The sequence below is a fragment of the Numida meleagris genome, chromosome 3 (genome assembly GCF_002078875.1).
Source record: "Numida meleagris isolate 19003 breed g44 Domestic line chromosome 3, NumMel1.0, whole genome shotgun sequence".
NCBI classification, from domain to species: domain Eukaryota; kingdom Metazoa; phylum Chordata; class Aves; order Galliformes; family Numididae; genus Numida; species Numida meleagris.
This window is the reverse complement of record NC_034411.1, coordinates 71659700-71673853: the sequence shown is the minus strand read 5'-3', so window position 1 is coordinate 71673853 and position 14154 is coordinate 71659700. Positions and strand designations below refer to the sequence as shown.

The window sequence follows — 14154 nt, the reverse complement described above, 5'->3', positions numbered from 1 at the left end:
ATAAGAAAGATTCTTTGGAAAGGTGGCTCCTAGGAAGAATAATCAGATTTCTCTCCTGTGAGACAATAGTAAACTTTGCCTGGAATCTGCCGAAAAGATTTCTTGTACTGTGAAATCAAGATGGCAGTAGAAAGTGAATAAAGCACTACATGCCACTCAAACACAAAAGAATAAATGCCCTTTCCCAAGAAACTTACAACTGAGTTAAAAGACAAAAGAAGTGAAAGCTTCAGCCAGACCAACAAGGAGAATATATGGAAACTCAGCAAATAATGTGACCACATCTTTCTCGAAATTTCAAATTCTGCAGCAGTTATAGTCATGACACAGGATAATAAATCTCATCTGCTCTTAACCAAGCGGATCCTCTGAAAATAATCCGTAGGCTACTACAAGAAAATGTCTCCTGCCTGCTAATGTACCAGGGACGCTTCAGCACACTAGGTTCAACATGTTCTGGAAAGCAGAACCACGGTCAGATCTGTGAGGCTGTAAATACAAAAGGCAGGAAAACCTGATCATGAAAATTTTAGAATCACTCAAACCAAGGTGGATAAGCAGAGTTCACAGCACCTCAGCAGTCTAATTACCATAAAGGAATATGCAGATTTTCATTTCTACTTTGAGTTCAATTCTGAAATACCAGAGATGGCAGAACAGCAAACAGGACTCTATGAATGCTCAAAGGGTATGTAAAATAGCAAAAGTTATTTGAAATAATTGCCTTCTCCAAACGAGCTGTTTGTGTGTTTCTCAGAAATGACTGTCCTATGAACCCAGAACTCATTCTTCCGTGACAGTCAGCTGGACAAGAGAAAGATTTGTTTCCCTGAAGATGTCAAGAAATAAGGATGCAAATGGTTAGAACATAAATTGTGTGCTAGACAGATATGGTGCAGCCCTGAAGACCCCTTACCACACTGTAACATGCTGATAGTATCAGCAGTGTCTGGAGTGCCTTCATCTGAGATTCACAGGGAAAAAAGGTAGAAGAACTATTGGAATGCCACTGTCTTCAAGCAAGAGAACCATGATATTTTACATTCAGTACATTATCTTTCTAGTTTCGTTCCATTTATCAGAATGGAAGGTTTTTATTTTCTTTTTTTTAAAATCAAACATGTCTGCTAGCAAAGAAATTTGTGACATTCACACCTGGCTTAGACTTCTAGAGAGTCTACTGCCTATATACAATGAGTTCCCTAGAGGAAGGACATGGAGTTTTCTACACTGTCCATCCTCCTTAGCTCACTCTTCTTGTTGCAGAAGCTAATAGGCTTCAAGACCTTCAGAAAGGGAATGAGATTTGACATGCAGCAAACATAGCTAAGCCTGAAAATACTGAGCCAAGCTGTTCATCTACAAAATCAAAATCAAATTTTGAACCTCAACTTCAAAAGAACATCAAGAAAAATTTGAAACATTAAAAAAATTAAACAGTAATAAATGTGCAGAGGGCCACAAAGATGGGAGCATCTCCCCTATGAGGAAAGGCTGGGTGACGTGGGTCTGTTCAGCCTCAAAAAAAGATGACTGAGAGGGGATCTGATTAACGGTTATAAATATCTTAAGTGTGGGAGACAAAGGGATATCGCCAACCTCTTTTCAGCGGTCTGTAGGGACAGGACAAGGGGAAACGGCCATAAACCTGAGCATAGGAAGTTCCGCACCGATACATGAAGGAACTTCTTCACGGTGAAGACGACAGAGCACTGGAACAGGCTGCCCACAGAGGCTGTGGAGTCTCCTTCTCTGGAAATATTCAAGACCCGTCTGTGGACGCCTACCTGTGCAACCCACTGTAGGGAGCCTGCTTTTACAAGGGGGGTCAGACTCAATCTCTGGAGGTCCCTTCCAACCCATATAATTCTGTGATATGGCGTGAAAAAAAGCAGAATATCGCCACTAATAGTTCTGAAACTGCTCCCAGCCAGTAAAATTCTTAGCATCTCACCTTTGAGAAACAACCTTATTAGTACTACACTTCATCTGTGGAAAACAAGCCAGAGGAAGAGGAAGTGAAAATTTAAAAGACACCAAAGCAAACAAACAAACAAAAAAAACCAACACATAAAACATCCCAATCTACAAAAGAAGCAATCATTGCATAACAGTAAGGACATACAGTATGAAACATCCCCAAGAAATGCCACATACCCCAGACTAGTTAGAAAACCGCTTTAGAGCTTTTATAAAAGCACATGAATATGTGGTGTCACTATAAGGTACATGAGATAAGAGAAACTGTCAAATTAAGTTAAAAAAAGACCATGATTGAAGAAGAACAAGGACCATTTTTTCTTTTATATTCCAAATTTAAAAATCAAAGTTATTTTTGTAAAGGGAAGAAGTTGAAAACTTCAGAAAAAAAATTATTTCTGACTTGAAAGCTCCCATTTAAACACACACAAACTCTTCCCGCCTGACAGTAACTAACAAAGTATTGGGAGCATCAGAATGTTACAAAAGGATTGATACCGAAGAAGCCATTAGGGAATTGTCAAGAGTAAACGTTCCAGATAGACGAGGAGGAAAAAGAAACACTGCCCTCATTACCGAATCTGGCTATATCTTATCCATCAAATACAGTATGAGAAATAGAACAAAAGGTCTCTCTTTCCTGGCTAGGCTCACTTGACGCCACATCAGCTGCAGTGGCCCCGTTACTGCTGGGTAGAGCTGTGACTCCTCTGCTGGCTGAAGAGGGACTCACCATCATCAGCAAGTCCAGAATAAACATTTTTGTGCGTCATGGTACAAAACCTACAGGCTTACACTAGTATAATCGTAATACAATGAACTAAGCATAATATAACAAAACCAGGGGAAGATTTCTTCATCACAAAGAAGATGAGATGACAATACTGTAATTGCTGAAATTGTGGATAAAGTATAATGAAAAAAATCAAATTAATTGTTGTGTGTAAGCATTAGAATTAGTTAGGCACAATCACATTCCAACCTGAAAAATAAATTAATGCTTTCTCCCACTACATGAAGAGTTGATCCCACCTGTAAAATTACTGAAAAACGCTCATCTGGACGGTGTCATGCAGTCATAACTGACAAAAATATACAGTCCACCACCACTAGAGGCACATCACTAAAGACCCTTTTCTGAGCACCTACACACATCATCCTTTGACATGAGTGAAGTATCAAGTGAACAACAGGGCAACCTGTGGGCCAACAATGGGCTACAGATATTTTTCGACAAAAATATGTAAAATCTTCTTAGGCAAGAACTGTGGTACACCAAGTCCTTACAGAGCCTCTTGCAGTTTGGAAGCTTTTGCACACAACAAATTCTTAGATGTGCTGATGTTTTAAATATTGAGCAAGGAGGAAAAAAGATTATTCAGCTGGACTAGTACAATCCACTAAACATAACGTTTAAACACCTCAACAGACCTTTTCCTCTCACAACAGATTAGACTCCACAATTAATTTGGTCTCCTTTATTTCAAAGTAGACTCTGGGGAAAAGGAACCTAATGACCTGCCCTTTCTAAGAAGGTGTTCAGAAAGAAACAGACCAAGAACCATCAGATAAAACCATGAGGCACTTTTAGATTTCTAGGTAATCAGATGATTTAAAAGGATCAACGCAATCAGAAAGGGAAAATAAGGCTTTGAGCGCTCTTTGAGCAACTGAGACACATCCTCTTTTAAGGATAAAGAATGGTATGGCAGTTCAAGTCCAAAAAACTAGCTCAACACTGAATAACCTGAGATTCTCAACCACATTCCAACTTCCAGAAAATAATTTTTTGCTGGCTTCTCAGAAAATTTTTGGAAGGGAAAACAAGGGATCACGAGTCTAAGAAGAGAGGCTAGCTTCTGGCTACTACTCGTACTCCCCTTACACACAGGTGAGCAAAAGGAAAGAAAAATACTGCCTACCTCACGTGGAGAAACAGTTCCTCCATCTTCTTCTTCATACTGTGCTTAGGATGCACTAGACTCTCTCAGAAGAAAGTAAGAGACAAACCAAATGCATAGTTCTGGAACAGTCAATCCCTGAGAAAAGGTAAGGAAAAGCCAAATCTCTCTAGCACTTCTCTAGCATCTAGACTGGCAAGGACTTCAGTACTTGCAGCACAGACAACTGGTTCCAAGGCTCACTGAGACAGCTAACCTTCTTCTAGCCAATAAATGCTGCTAACCTAGGCAAACAGAACAGGAGATACTTCTGCCTCCAAAGGAAAAGACATGGTCCCAGAAAAACTTCATTTTTTTTTATAAAAAAGGAAAAACCTAGGCTCTCAGTCTGACCACATCTCAAGAGTTATAAAACAAATCCTGAAGATTTTTAACGAGTATTTTTCTACTTTATTTTAGTTATCTGCACCTTTTTTTTTTCAGTGCACTACACTAAATAGCTCCTTCTCATAACATTTCTTGAACACTTCTTGATCTTTACACAAAATTGAAAAAAAAAAATGAGGTTTAGGAACAAAGAAATAGTTGAGACTTTTATAAGACAGCATTATTTCTCAGAAGTATATCCTTGCATTGTACTGAAGCATACAATCTTACTATGACTCTAATGCAATATTGTCAACAGTTTCAGAAATAACTTCTACATAAAGTCTATCCTGTATCATTGAAGAAACAAGTAAAATTAAAGTTCAGAGAATAATTGGCCAAAAGTCATTTCATATTAGGTTCTAAATTTGAAAAGCTGTCTTTACATCAGACAATACTATAAATAAGTTCTGTATTAGTGCCAAACACTGCTACTTCTTAAGTTAGACCTACCATTAATAGCTTGACCTATCACTGTTACTTGAATTCAGAGGTTTACTTTAGACCCATACAGTATCTACTCACTACACTGGAGAGCTGTATAACTCACTAACCAACAGGAATTGACAGAACCACACAAAACAGATTACCCGAAAATTCTGAATGCATAACATGACACCTGATTTTCTAGGACATATGAATAAACACTAACAGACTACTATTAGGAAGCATGGAATACTAAACCTTAAGGTATGCTTTCTAGTTGCATCTTTAAAAATCAGGTCAGAGAAAAAAAAAACCCAGCACCTAAGCATTAGCACTGCTTATACTGCCAAAGTATGCACTTTAGATGAAGACACCATTTGCTGCTATTCTGTTTTCCACAGCACATGTTTTGTTAAGCTCTTCGTCCAATAGTTCTCCTTTCCTTTGGGAGTCTGGTATAATTTCATCTCTTTTTGATAATACTTTGCATGAACCTACAGCTTTTCTAATTGTCTTTTCCCCCATTGTAGTTTAACATGTTCTCTCTCCATTCTATTTCCACACCTCCTCACTATGAGCTTCACACCTCATTAACTACACTTTTCCTTTATCATCTTACTATTCCCCAGGTCCTACTCCTCCCCTCTCCCCGCCCCCAACTCCATCTCCCCAGCTCCCAAACTGGAACTTCATCAGGACTTCCAGCTATCAGGAAAAACAAACTGACAGCTTTTGGACTGTGAAACAAGTCTAAAATCAAGTGCTACTCACACCTGTTGATCAGATCAAAAATAAACACCGGACAAATGACATCACCTTCTGTCTGATCATTAGAATGATCTACTATACCTACAACCTACAGCACGCAGCGTTTATGGTTACTTGCAGCAGGGTGATACTGCAGCCACAAACCCTCAGTCCCTTTTGGGCAATTTTCCTTTATTATTGGAGAGTTAGTGAGAACTGCCATTTCACAAGGGACTTTTGAGTATACAAGGTAATTATTGCTCAGAAAATTCCAACACAAACTGTCCTTATCCAAATTAAATCTGATACTAGGATCTGTGTTAACTGATACAAGGAAATAAATCCACATCTCTGAAGTTGCTACAAAGGCAGGTCACCATAGTTTTAAACACACACAGAAATATAACATTAGTGGGTCAGATATTTAACATCTTATAGGATAAAGCAGCGCTCTAAAGCACAAAAAGGAAAAGAAAATTACCTTACTTCAGCTGGTGGGTTCTGTGAATAAGGATTTGCAGAGCATGCCAAAATCCTAACTACAGCTCCAGGATGATACGTTTCCAGAATGTGCACTGCAGTGGGATAAACTGGCTCCTCAAAAGCAAGTTCCACGTAGTCCTGGCTACAGAAGGTGGTTGGAGTCCTCTTGAACGGCAGCCGAGCGCTAGGGCAGTGATCCCACCAGGTCCCGTAAGTTCGAAACACGGCAGTCTGAGTAAAGTCACCAGAGCTAGGATACACATTTGGAATACCTGCCAGATTCCACATGGTATATGACATGCTGTTTTCACTACCATAATGAGAGCTGAAATCCAACACTTCTTTGGCATACTGAACTATCTCAACATTGATAGGTAAGGCTCGGGTGTTTGATTCAATAGCCCTCCGGCTGTTCATTTCCCCTCTTGTAGCTGTCCTAGCTCGGCGTCGAAGGCACATATAGTAAAACATGCTCAGAACTGTTAACATGGGAAACACTGGTGGCATCTAGATATGACTCATGAAGATGCAAAAGGTCAGGAGTCCTTTATAAGGTGCAATAACAGCTTGTGGTGTTTTGAAATAGAGCTGACAAAACAGAATGAATAAACACAGTGAGCAGATAAAATATATCCTCGAAAACAAACTTTACTCTTTCAAATATCCTCTTAAACAATATACTGCTATTAAAACATTAATAAGCAATTACATTTTACGAAAATTATTTATTTGCAGGTTACTTACTGTGTTTAAAAGAGAAGATTATGAAGAAACATTAGCCAAAACTAACCCTCAAGTAACATTAAGAATAATACTGAAATTAAGTATTATTTCCAAGGATCTACCAAGAGCAATAAAAGAAAAAACCTTTCACTGACTCATGAAGTCAAATATGAAATTAAATCTTCTACAGTAAACAACTGTAGAATAAGTTTCCAAATTTATAAATAAAACCATCTGTAGCCTAGTTTTAAAATAATTTAAAGAAAAACCAACTTTTGAAAAACGTACTTGGACACCTAGGCAAGCTGCAGCAATACACAGTTCAACAAAACCTAAGTTACTTCACTGCTTGCAATTTGCACTAAGACTGTTCTCAGGACTGAGATTACTTCATTTAAAGCAAGCTCCAGTATATCTAGACTACAATAAAGTCTGAAGAATAAATACACTCTTCGAAGACGGCTCATATAGGAAGTTGGACAGCTACCTCAGCAAACTGAGTACTCTAACTGTTGAATTTTTTTTAGAGTAAAACAAAATTGCTATGGGCAGTTAATCTAAACTAAAAACTTAACCCAGTCCTTCCCAGATCAGAGAACTAGCCTGAACAGTTTCACAAAAATACTGTCATTACCCTTTGAAGTTGTCCATGACAGCATTAACCAAGGACTGAAGGGCCGCCAGGCTCCTGAAGGATGTTCACAGTTCATTAACAGTATCATCTTCTTTTAAGCCACGCAACAAAGTAAGTCTTCAGTAGAGTCAAGGCATCAGAAGCAGAAGTCCCCATAAAAAGCATTTCAATCCTGATAAGGGAAAATATTTTAATTTATGTAACAATTCAACTGTACACAAGATGCATTATATTTGCATAGACAGCCATCCTGAGGAAAAAAAAACAAACCAGCACAATTAAGGATACGAGTGTGTATCCTTAATTCAGCCTAAACTGAGCTGCAAGTAAAACAAACAAGCAGGTTTAACTACTAGAAAAAATTCAAATTAAAGATGAGCCTCTGCAATAAAGCTTTACAACAGTGAAGAAATATTCACAGCTGTTTTTTTTTTTCAGGACGCAGAAGGGCTGTATCATACTCCCTACTAATAAAGATCCTCTTACACTTGCTTGCCCCGTATTTAGCAGCCACTCCATACCAGCATGATGTAAACTGTTAGATTTACCACCACACAATAGAACTTGGACAGCATCCTCTGATTTCTGCTAGCAGTACACAACACACTAGGGCAATAGCACAGCGCTGCAGAATCACACCCTCCACTACCACAGACCGTTTCTCTGCTGGCCTCCAGATTAGCTTATTTGCCTGCTTTACTAGGAAAAACAAGGAGCAGTGCCCACAGCTTGCTAGGGGCTGGCACAGAGATGACTGAGCATATCTCAGAATAAACGTGCCTTCAACAGCCTGCGCTGGGGTTGCCAGTTAGTGTATCTCAGGGTATGTCGTAACCACTGAGCCAACGGCGATGACTCTTCAACTGCAGAAGATGCATCAAACAGTAATTAACATGATGCCTCTCATTGCCCGGGAGACAAAAAGCACTTTTACCATTTGCAGTGGGTACATGTGGGGCCATATTTTATCATATGGAACAGGTCGATATGGGGCCATACTTGAGAGACCTTTTCATGGCCTAAGTTTAAAGTAGGGTACATAAGTAAGCATAATAGATAGGAAACAAAGTAGCTTTTGTATGCAAGTTGAGCATGCATATTGCTTGGGTAACTTGTTTCTCATACAAAATGCACATACGAACAGCTCTCTTCCGTTAGAATGCTGTCAACAAGGTGCATGCAGGAACAGATAAGGCTGCCTGCACTGTTTGGTCCTCTTACTCATGACAGTGAGAATGTTTACTAACGAAGTGTTCAATTCTCACTTCCTTGCCTCTCTATTATTAGCTTGTTGTTTAGTTCCTGTCCTTCATTCAGCTTCACATGTTGACATAGCTGTCAACAACATGAATTGCTCCTGACATTCAGAGCAGAAGGAAATGCATAAGATGGCATTCTGGATCCACTTTAAGCTCTGCCGGAATGGCAAAGCCAAATAACGTCACATTTTCCCCAAACATCCCGTTGAACCATCATTTAGAAAAGACATTGGGGAATAAAAAGTGGTAACCCTTCTAATCTCTTCTCCTAAAATAAAAATAATAATAAAAAAATAATAATTTCAGCATGGGCTTGCCGTAAGACACAAGTGAAATTTAAAAATACATTCCTCTTCTGCAGTTCCTCCCTCTTAAATAAAGTCTCTTTACAGTTATGCCAACAGACATTAAACGTCAACACACTCACTGTAGCCAAGCCCTGGCATCGTGCATACATCAGTACAGACATGAGCTTCTAACAAAGTTTCACTGATGAGCACAGTTTGAAGCCTGCTCCACATAACTGAGGACTTTACGGAGTCGATTTGGAGTCACTCAGTTGGGGTATGCCAAGAGCAGTTGCGATTCACCGTTCTCACATAGGCACCCTACATAACTTCACGCCTGCAATGTGAACTCTTAGGTTCCTCCAGTCACAGCCTAGCACACCACAGACCTGCTCGTGATAAGTAGCATAAACTCAGCTATGGTACCTAGTCGCTCACAAAGAGGAGGGTAACCAGCTGGCTGAGGGCCATTCCCCCTATCAACTTCAATGATTTTCACAAAATCACTAAGAATTTGATAGCCTTGAGATTGACATTGCTTCCTTTATTTTGGCTAACATGGGCCAGCAGGCTCAAGCTAGGAAGTAGGAAGAAAGAGAGCAGAGCACACAGCTTTCATACAAACATGCTCATGTGAGCAATGCAAGTGGAGGGAAATTACTTTTAAAGAGTTAAAAGTAATACAGGATATAGTAGCTAATAAAGTTAGAGGAAAGAGAAAAATACCACAAAAGAGTGATAAATACACCTTTGAACTACTATACAAACTCTTCTTTTGACATTTTAAAAGCATTAAGAATTAGGCAGAGTTAAAAGACAATGAAAAATTGCTGAGGAAGTTGAAGGATAATAAGCTAGTGAAGAATTACACTAAGCATAGATCAGCAGTATAGGTGATGTAGACAGACATTCAGAACCTACCACAGCTTGGTCTGATTTCTGATTAAAGGGATCTAACTCAGCACGTATAAAAATGCAGGCCCAGAGCTAGGCAAAGCATCAGGATAAACACCTCTAGAGCTTACGTGGAGAATTTTTTTTCTTCCTAGACTGCTTCATTATTTTTAAGAAATCCACTTGGGCATATGCAGCTGTACCTTCCAATCTCTGACAATATCTCTGCCCTGTTGTACATTCATAGAATTACAGAACAGTTTAGGTTGGAAGAGACTTTAAGGCCCACCTAGCCCCAACCCAGAGAGGAATGAGATGGAGTTTAACAAGAGTAAGTGTAGAATCTTGCACCTAGGGAGGAATAACCACATGCACTAGTACAGGTTGGGGGATGACCTGCTGGAGAGGAGCTCTGCAGAGAGGGACCTGGGGGTCCTGGTAGACGACAGGTTGGCCATGAGCCAGCAGTGTGCCCTGGTGGCCAAGAAGGCCAATGGCATCCTGGTGTGCATTAAAAACAGTGTGGCCAGCAGGTCAAGGGAGGCAATCCTCCCCCTCTACTCTGCTCTGGTCAGGCCTCACCTGGAGTATTCTGTCCAGTTCTGGGCTCCCCGGTACAAAAAAGACAGGGATCTCCTGGAGAGAGGCCAGCGGAGGGCCACAAAGATGATAAAGGGCCTGGAGCACCTCCCCTGTGAGGAAAGGCTGAACGACGTGGGTCTGCTCAGCCTTGAGAAAAGAAGGCTCAGAGGGGATGTGATTAATGTTTATAAATATCTAAGGTGTGAGAGGCAAACGGATGAGGCTGGACTCTTTCCAGTGGTGTGTGGCAATAGGACAAGGGGAGATGGCCACAAACTGAAGCATAGGAAGTTCTGCACAAATGTGCGTAAGAACTTCTTCACAGTGAAGGTGACAGAGCACTGGAACAGGCTGCCCAGGGAGGTTGTGAAGTCTCCTTCTCTGAAGACATTCAAGACCCACCTGGACACCTACCTGTGCAACCTGGTCTAGGGAGCCTGCTTTGGCAGGGGGGTTGGACTCGATCTCTAGACGTCCCTTCCAGCTCCTACAATTCTGTGAATCTGTGAAACCCGTGCTGTGGGCAGGGCAGTGCCCACCAGCTCAGGCTGTCCAGAGCCCATCCAACCCAGCCTTGAACACCTCAATGGAGGGGGCACCACAGCTTCTCTGGGCAGCCTGTGCCAGTGCCTCACTGCTCTCTGAGTAAAGAATTTCTGCCAACAGCTAATATATTACAAATTAAAGTTTAATAGAAGTTTCTTATAAATCTGACTTATTTTCCTCCTCCTAAGCAACAGATCTCTTTCCTTTTATTTGCTTTCTTTTGCTTCACGTTTTTTCTGTCTAGATACCACTAAATGGGCAGAAACAGTGCTACGGAATGCCAAGACCCCCAGCAGCCCCCACCAGCTAACACAGAGGGCACGAGAGATCAATAAAAAATTGCTAACACCACACCACGACCAGCAAGGACAACATGAGGTGTTACACCCTGCCTACACACCTGCCTCACAGCCCCCAAGCAGGCCCCATTACCAAAGCAGTTTCAGCTCTGGGGCCTACCCAGACCATTCAGCCACTCTTCTGCCAGGGCCAACTTCAGCCAGCTCAGCTCCTGAACCGACACACAACTGCCTAACAGAAGTCAATGCTGGCACAAAGGGACAGCCAGATTACAAGAGCCGCAAGTCAGCAAGCTCAAAGCACCATAGAAGGGGTGCCTTCAATTTTACACAAGAGATGGGACTCAGAGAATCAGATTAAGCTAGATCTGGAACAAAACTTCCTTTGGAAAGAAATGGTACTTTCTTTCAAAATACATCACAATCCATTAGCTTTACTAGTACTTACAACCTCTCCTATGCAGTTCATTACTTAACTGACAACTGTTCCAATTATGTGAGGATATTCCCTTCTTCTATATAATTAACTCTATACACGTGAAAAGCCTTCTGAGATTAATTCACCTTTTCCTTCTTTCAACACATCTTGATAAAGAAAAACATTGTTTCTCTACATATTTCACTGGAACAGACACTAATTAAACAAAAGCATTCAGGACTGCTAGATCTCTTTGGGCTACGTTTTGGTCAGGCACTGGAACAGGCTGCCCAGGGAGGTGGTTGAGCCACCATCCCTGCAGGTGTTCAAGAAATGTTTAGATGTTGTACTAAGGGACATAGTTTAGTGGGGAAACATTGGCGGCAGGTGGACAGTAGGACTGGATGACCTTGGAGGTCTTTGCCAACCCTGGTGATTCTATGATTCCATACTTTGCCCCTTTTTACAGAGCATTTATGTACACAAATCTGTTTTCCAGCTTCCAGGCTAAACCATCCTGCTAATGATTATTGGACCTATTCACTCTGGGTCTTCTGTAAACTCAACTTGTCAGTATTCAGTTTTCTCCCATAAGTGCAGAAACAGGGCATGTGGGTAATACATAGTTATTTACCAGCCAGAAAGCTAGAAAAATGTGGGGAATATATACAAAAAATAATGGGGGGCTGCTAAGCGAAGGATATGTGTAAAAATGCATATATTATTCCTAGAAAAATAGAAGCTGGCATATTTCATCCCGGAGCAATACATGGTGTTAGAGCAGACTTCATGCTGTTTCAAGAGAAGTAAATGCTGCATATATGAGCCATAGGTACACCTAGTTTGATTTCTGAAAGATGGAGAGGCAGTAATTTCTCTTTACAGCAGCTTTGCTAATCTCACACTGGGGAGTACTGTGTAGTTTTCTTTCATTTCAGTATAAAAGAAACGGCAACAATGACAAATTATAAGGAACACATGAATGACAGAAACAATAGATTGCATTAAATCTGAAGAAATATTAATGTGATTTAGTGTACGTGTATCAGCTAAAAGATGGTCAGTGAGAAATCTCTTCACACGTCAATGCACAGAGGGAATACTGGAATCTTACATCATAGGCTAAAACAGCATTTTTACCATGAGTGAGCATCTCTCAGTGTTGATTACATAGATTATACCCATGTCTGCACTCAAACTATTGAGATTTGGAGCTGAAACTATTTAGAAATTAATAAGCTCTTACAACATACTTTATACTTTTAAATTCATAGTTTCTGTTTCTTCATGCAATGTGTTCTGGCAGTAAAAACTGCCATTTTACATATGTGGAACTTCTAAACTTACAGCCTGCAACAACAACAGAATGTGAAGACAATTCTGTCCATTTAAAATCTTGACTGTGTTGTTGTCATGAGCAACAAAACACTCACAATCTGAGCATCTCAAATTATTTTACTAGTTGCTCCCCCTCCTTGCAAGGACCAGAGCTCACTGAACGGCTTAGTGTGCAAGTACTGCTGAGACAAATGTTACTCAAGCATCTGTTATGTAGCCAAGGTGAACACACTGCCTGCTGAAGCTTGTCTTGACATCTCAGAAACCACTTCCCACTACATGCAAACCACCAGGTAAACCTTTTTAAAAATAGCTCCTTAACAAAGCATAAAGCCAACAGCATTGTACCACTTCATTCTGAACATCTGGCCTATCAACTGCATTGGAAACATCCTTCTCTTTCAGGAAAAAGGAAAGCCACAACTTTCACGTTGCTCCAACCAGCTCTGTGGCCTTCCTCTCCTGTGACTAGGTAAAAGTCCAACACCTGTGGCCTTGCAGCCCCAGGCTTCAGGAAGCCCAGGTACTAGCACTGCACAAGCTCTGCACAAGCAGCATACCAAACCTATACGCCACCTCACTCAGCACTGACCAAGAGCCACTGTCTCACTGTGGTTAGTTCACAGCGTTGTGCGATTGTCCCACATGTTCACACTCCACACGCTGCTAACAGGCTGGTCAGCTACCTCCTTCCTGTAGGTCATTGCCCTGTGGCCATCAGGCCACTCTGTGACTGCACACTGCACATCCATCAGGCCGCACAGATGACAGACAGCTGACACGGCATGAAACACCCCAACACAGATACCCACCACAACTCAGAAGTACCCTCCCGCTCGCCTTGCTTTGCTGCGACCTGCCAGCTGCAGCACCACCACGTGCACCCCACGGGCAGCAGCTGGTACCTGCGGACAGCCTGGTGCCTCCAAGCAGAAACGTGCCACACGTTCTAACGCCACCGGCGCCGTCCCACTACGCGCGTCGCAGGCATCGTTTCCCCGGCACACCTTCGAGCTCCCCAGACATGTGTACACCCTCAGCTCCCTGCCCAGCGCCCAGCTCTCCCCAGCACAGGGCCGAGGCCTAGCACTAGGACCGGCCCTCCGGAGCCTCGCACGCAGCCGAGCTCCCGCACCCCGCCACCACCCGCCTGCGCCCCGGCCAGCCCTACGACCCGGCGCGCACACACCTGCGGCCGCCCGCGCCCCGCC

At 41.7% G+C, this 14154-nt stretch overlaps 1 protein-coding gene across 2 annotated transcripts in view; it reads right to left on the bottom strand.

The window, feature by feature from the left end:
* The window catches only part of FBXL4 (F-box and leucine rich repeat protein 4), a 58167-nt gene extending 44013 nt beyond the window's left edge, over positions 1 to 14154 (bottom strand). Inside the window, exons 1-3 of one of the 2 annotated variants that reach the window (XM_021391284.1) lie at positions 14133 to 14154; positions 7321 to 7492; positions 5962 to 6551 (exon numbers count right to left, since the gene is read on the bottom strand). In XM_021391284.1, the coding sequence (XP_021246959.1) occupies positions 5962 to 6470 (509 nt within the window). In that variant the 5' untranslated portion in view covers positions 6471 to 6551; positions 7321 to 7492; positions 14133 to 14154. Of the gene's footprint in view, positions 1 to 5961; positions 6552 to 7320; positions 9613 to 14132 lie in introns of those variants that run through there. The other variant, XM_021391283.1, reaches the window with a different exon arrangement.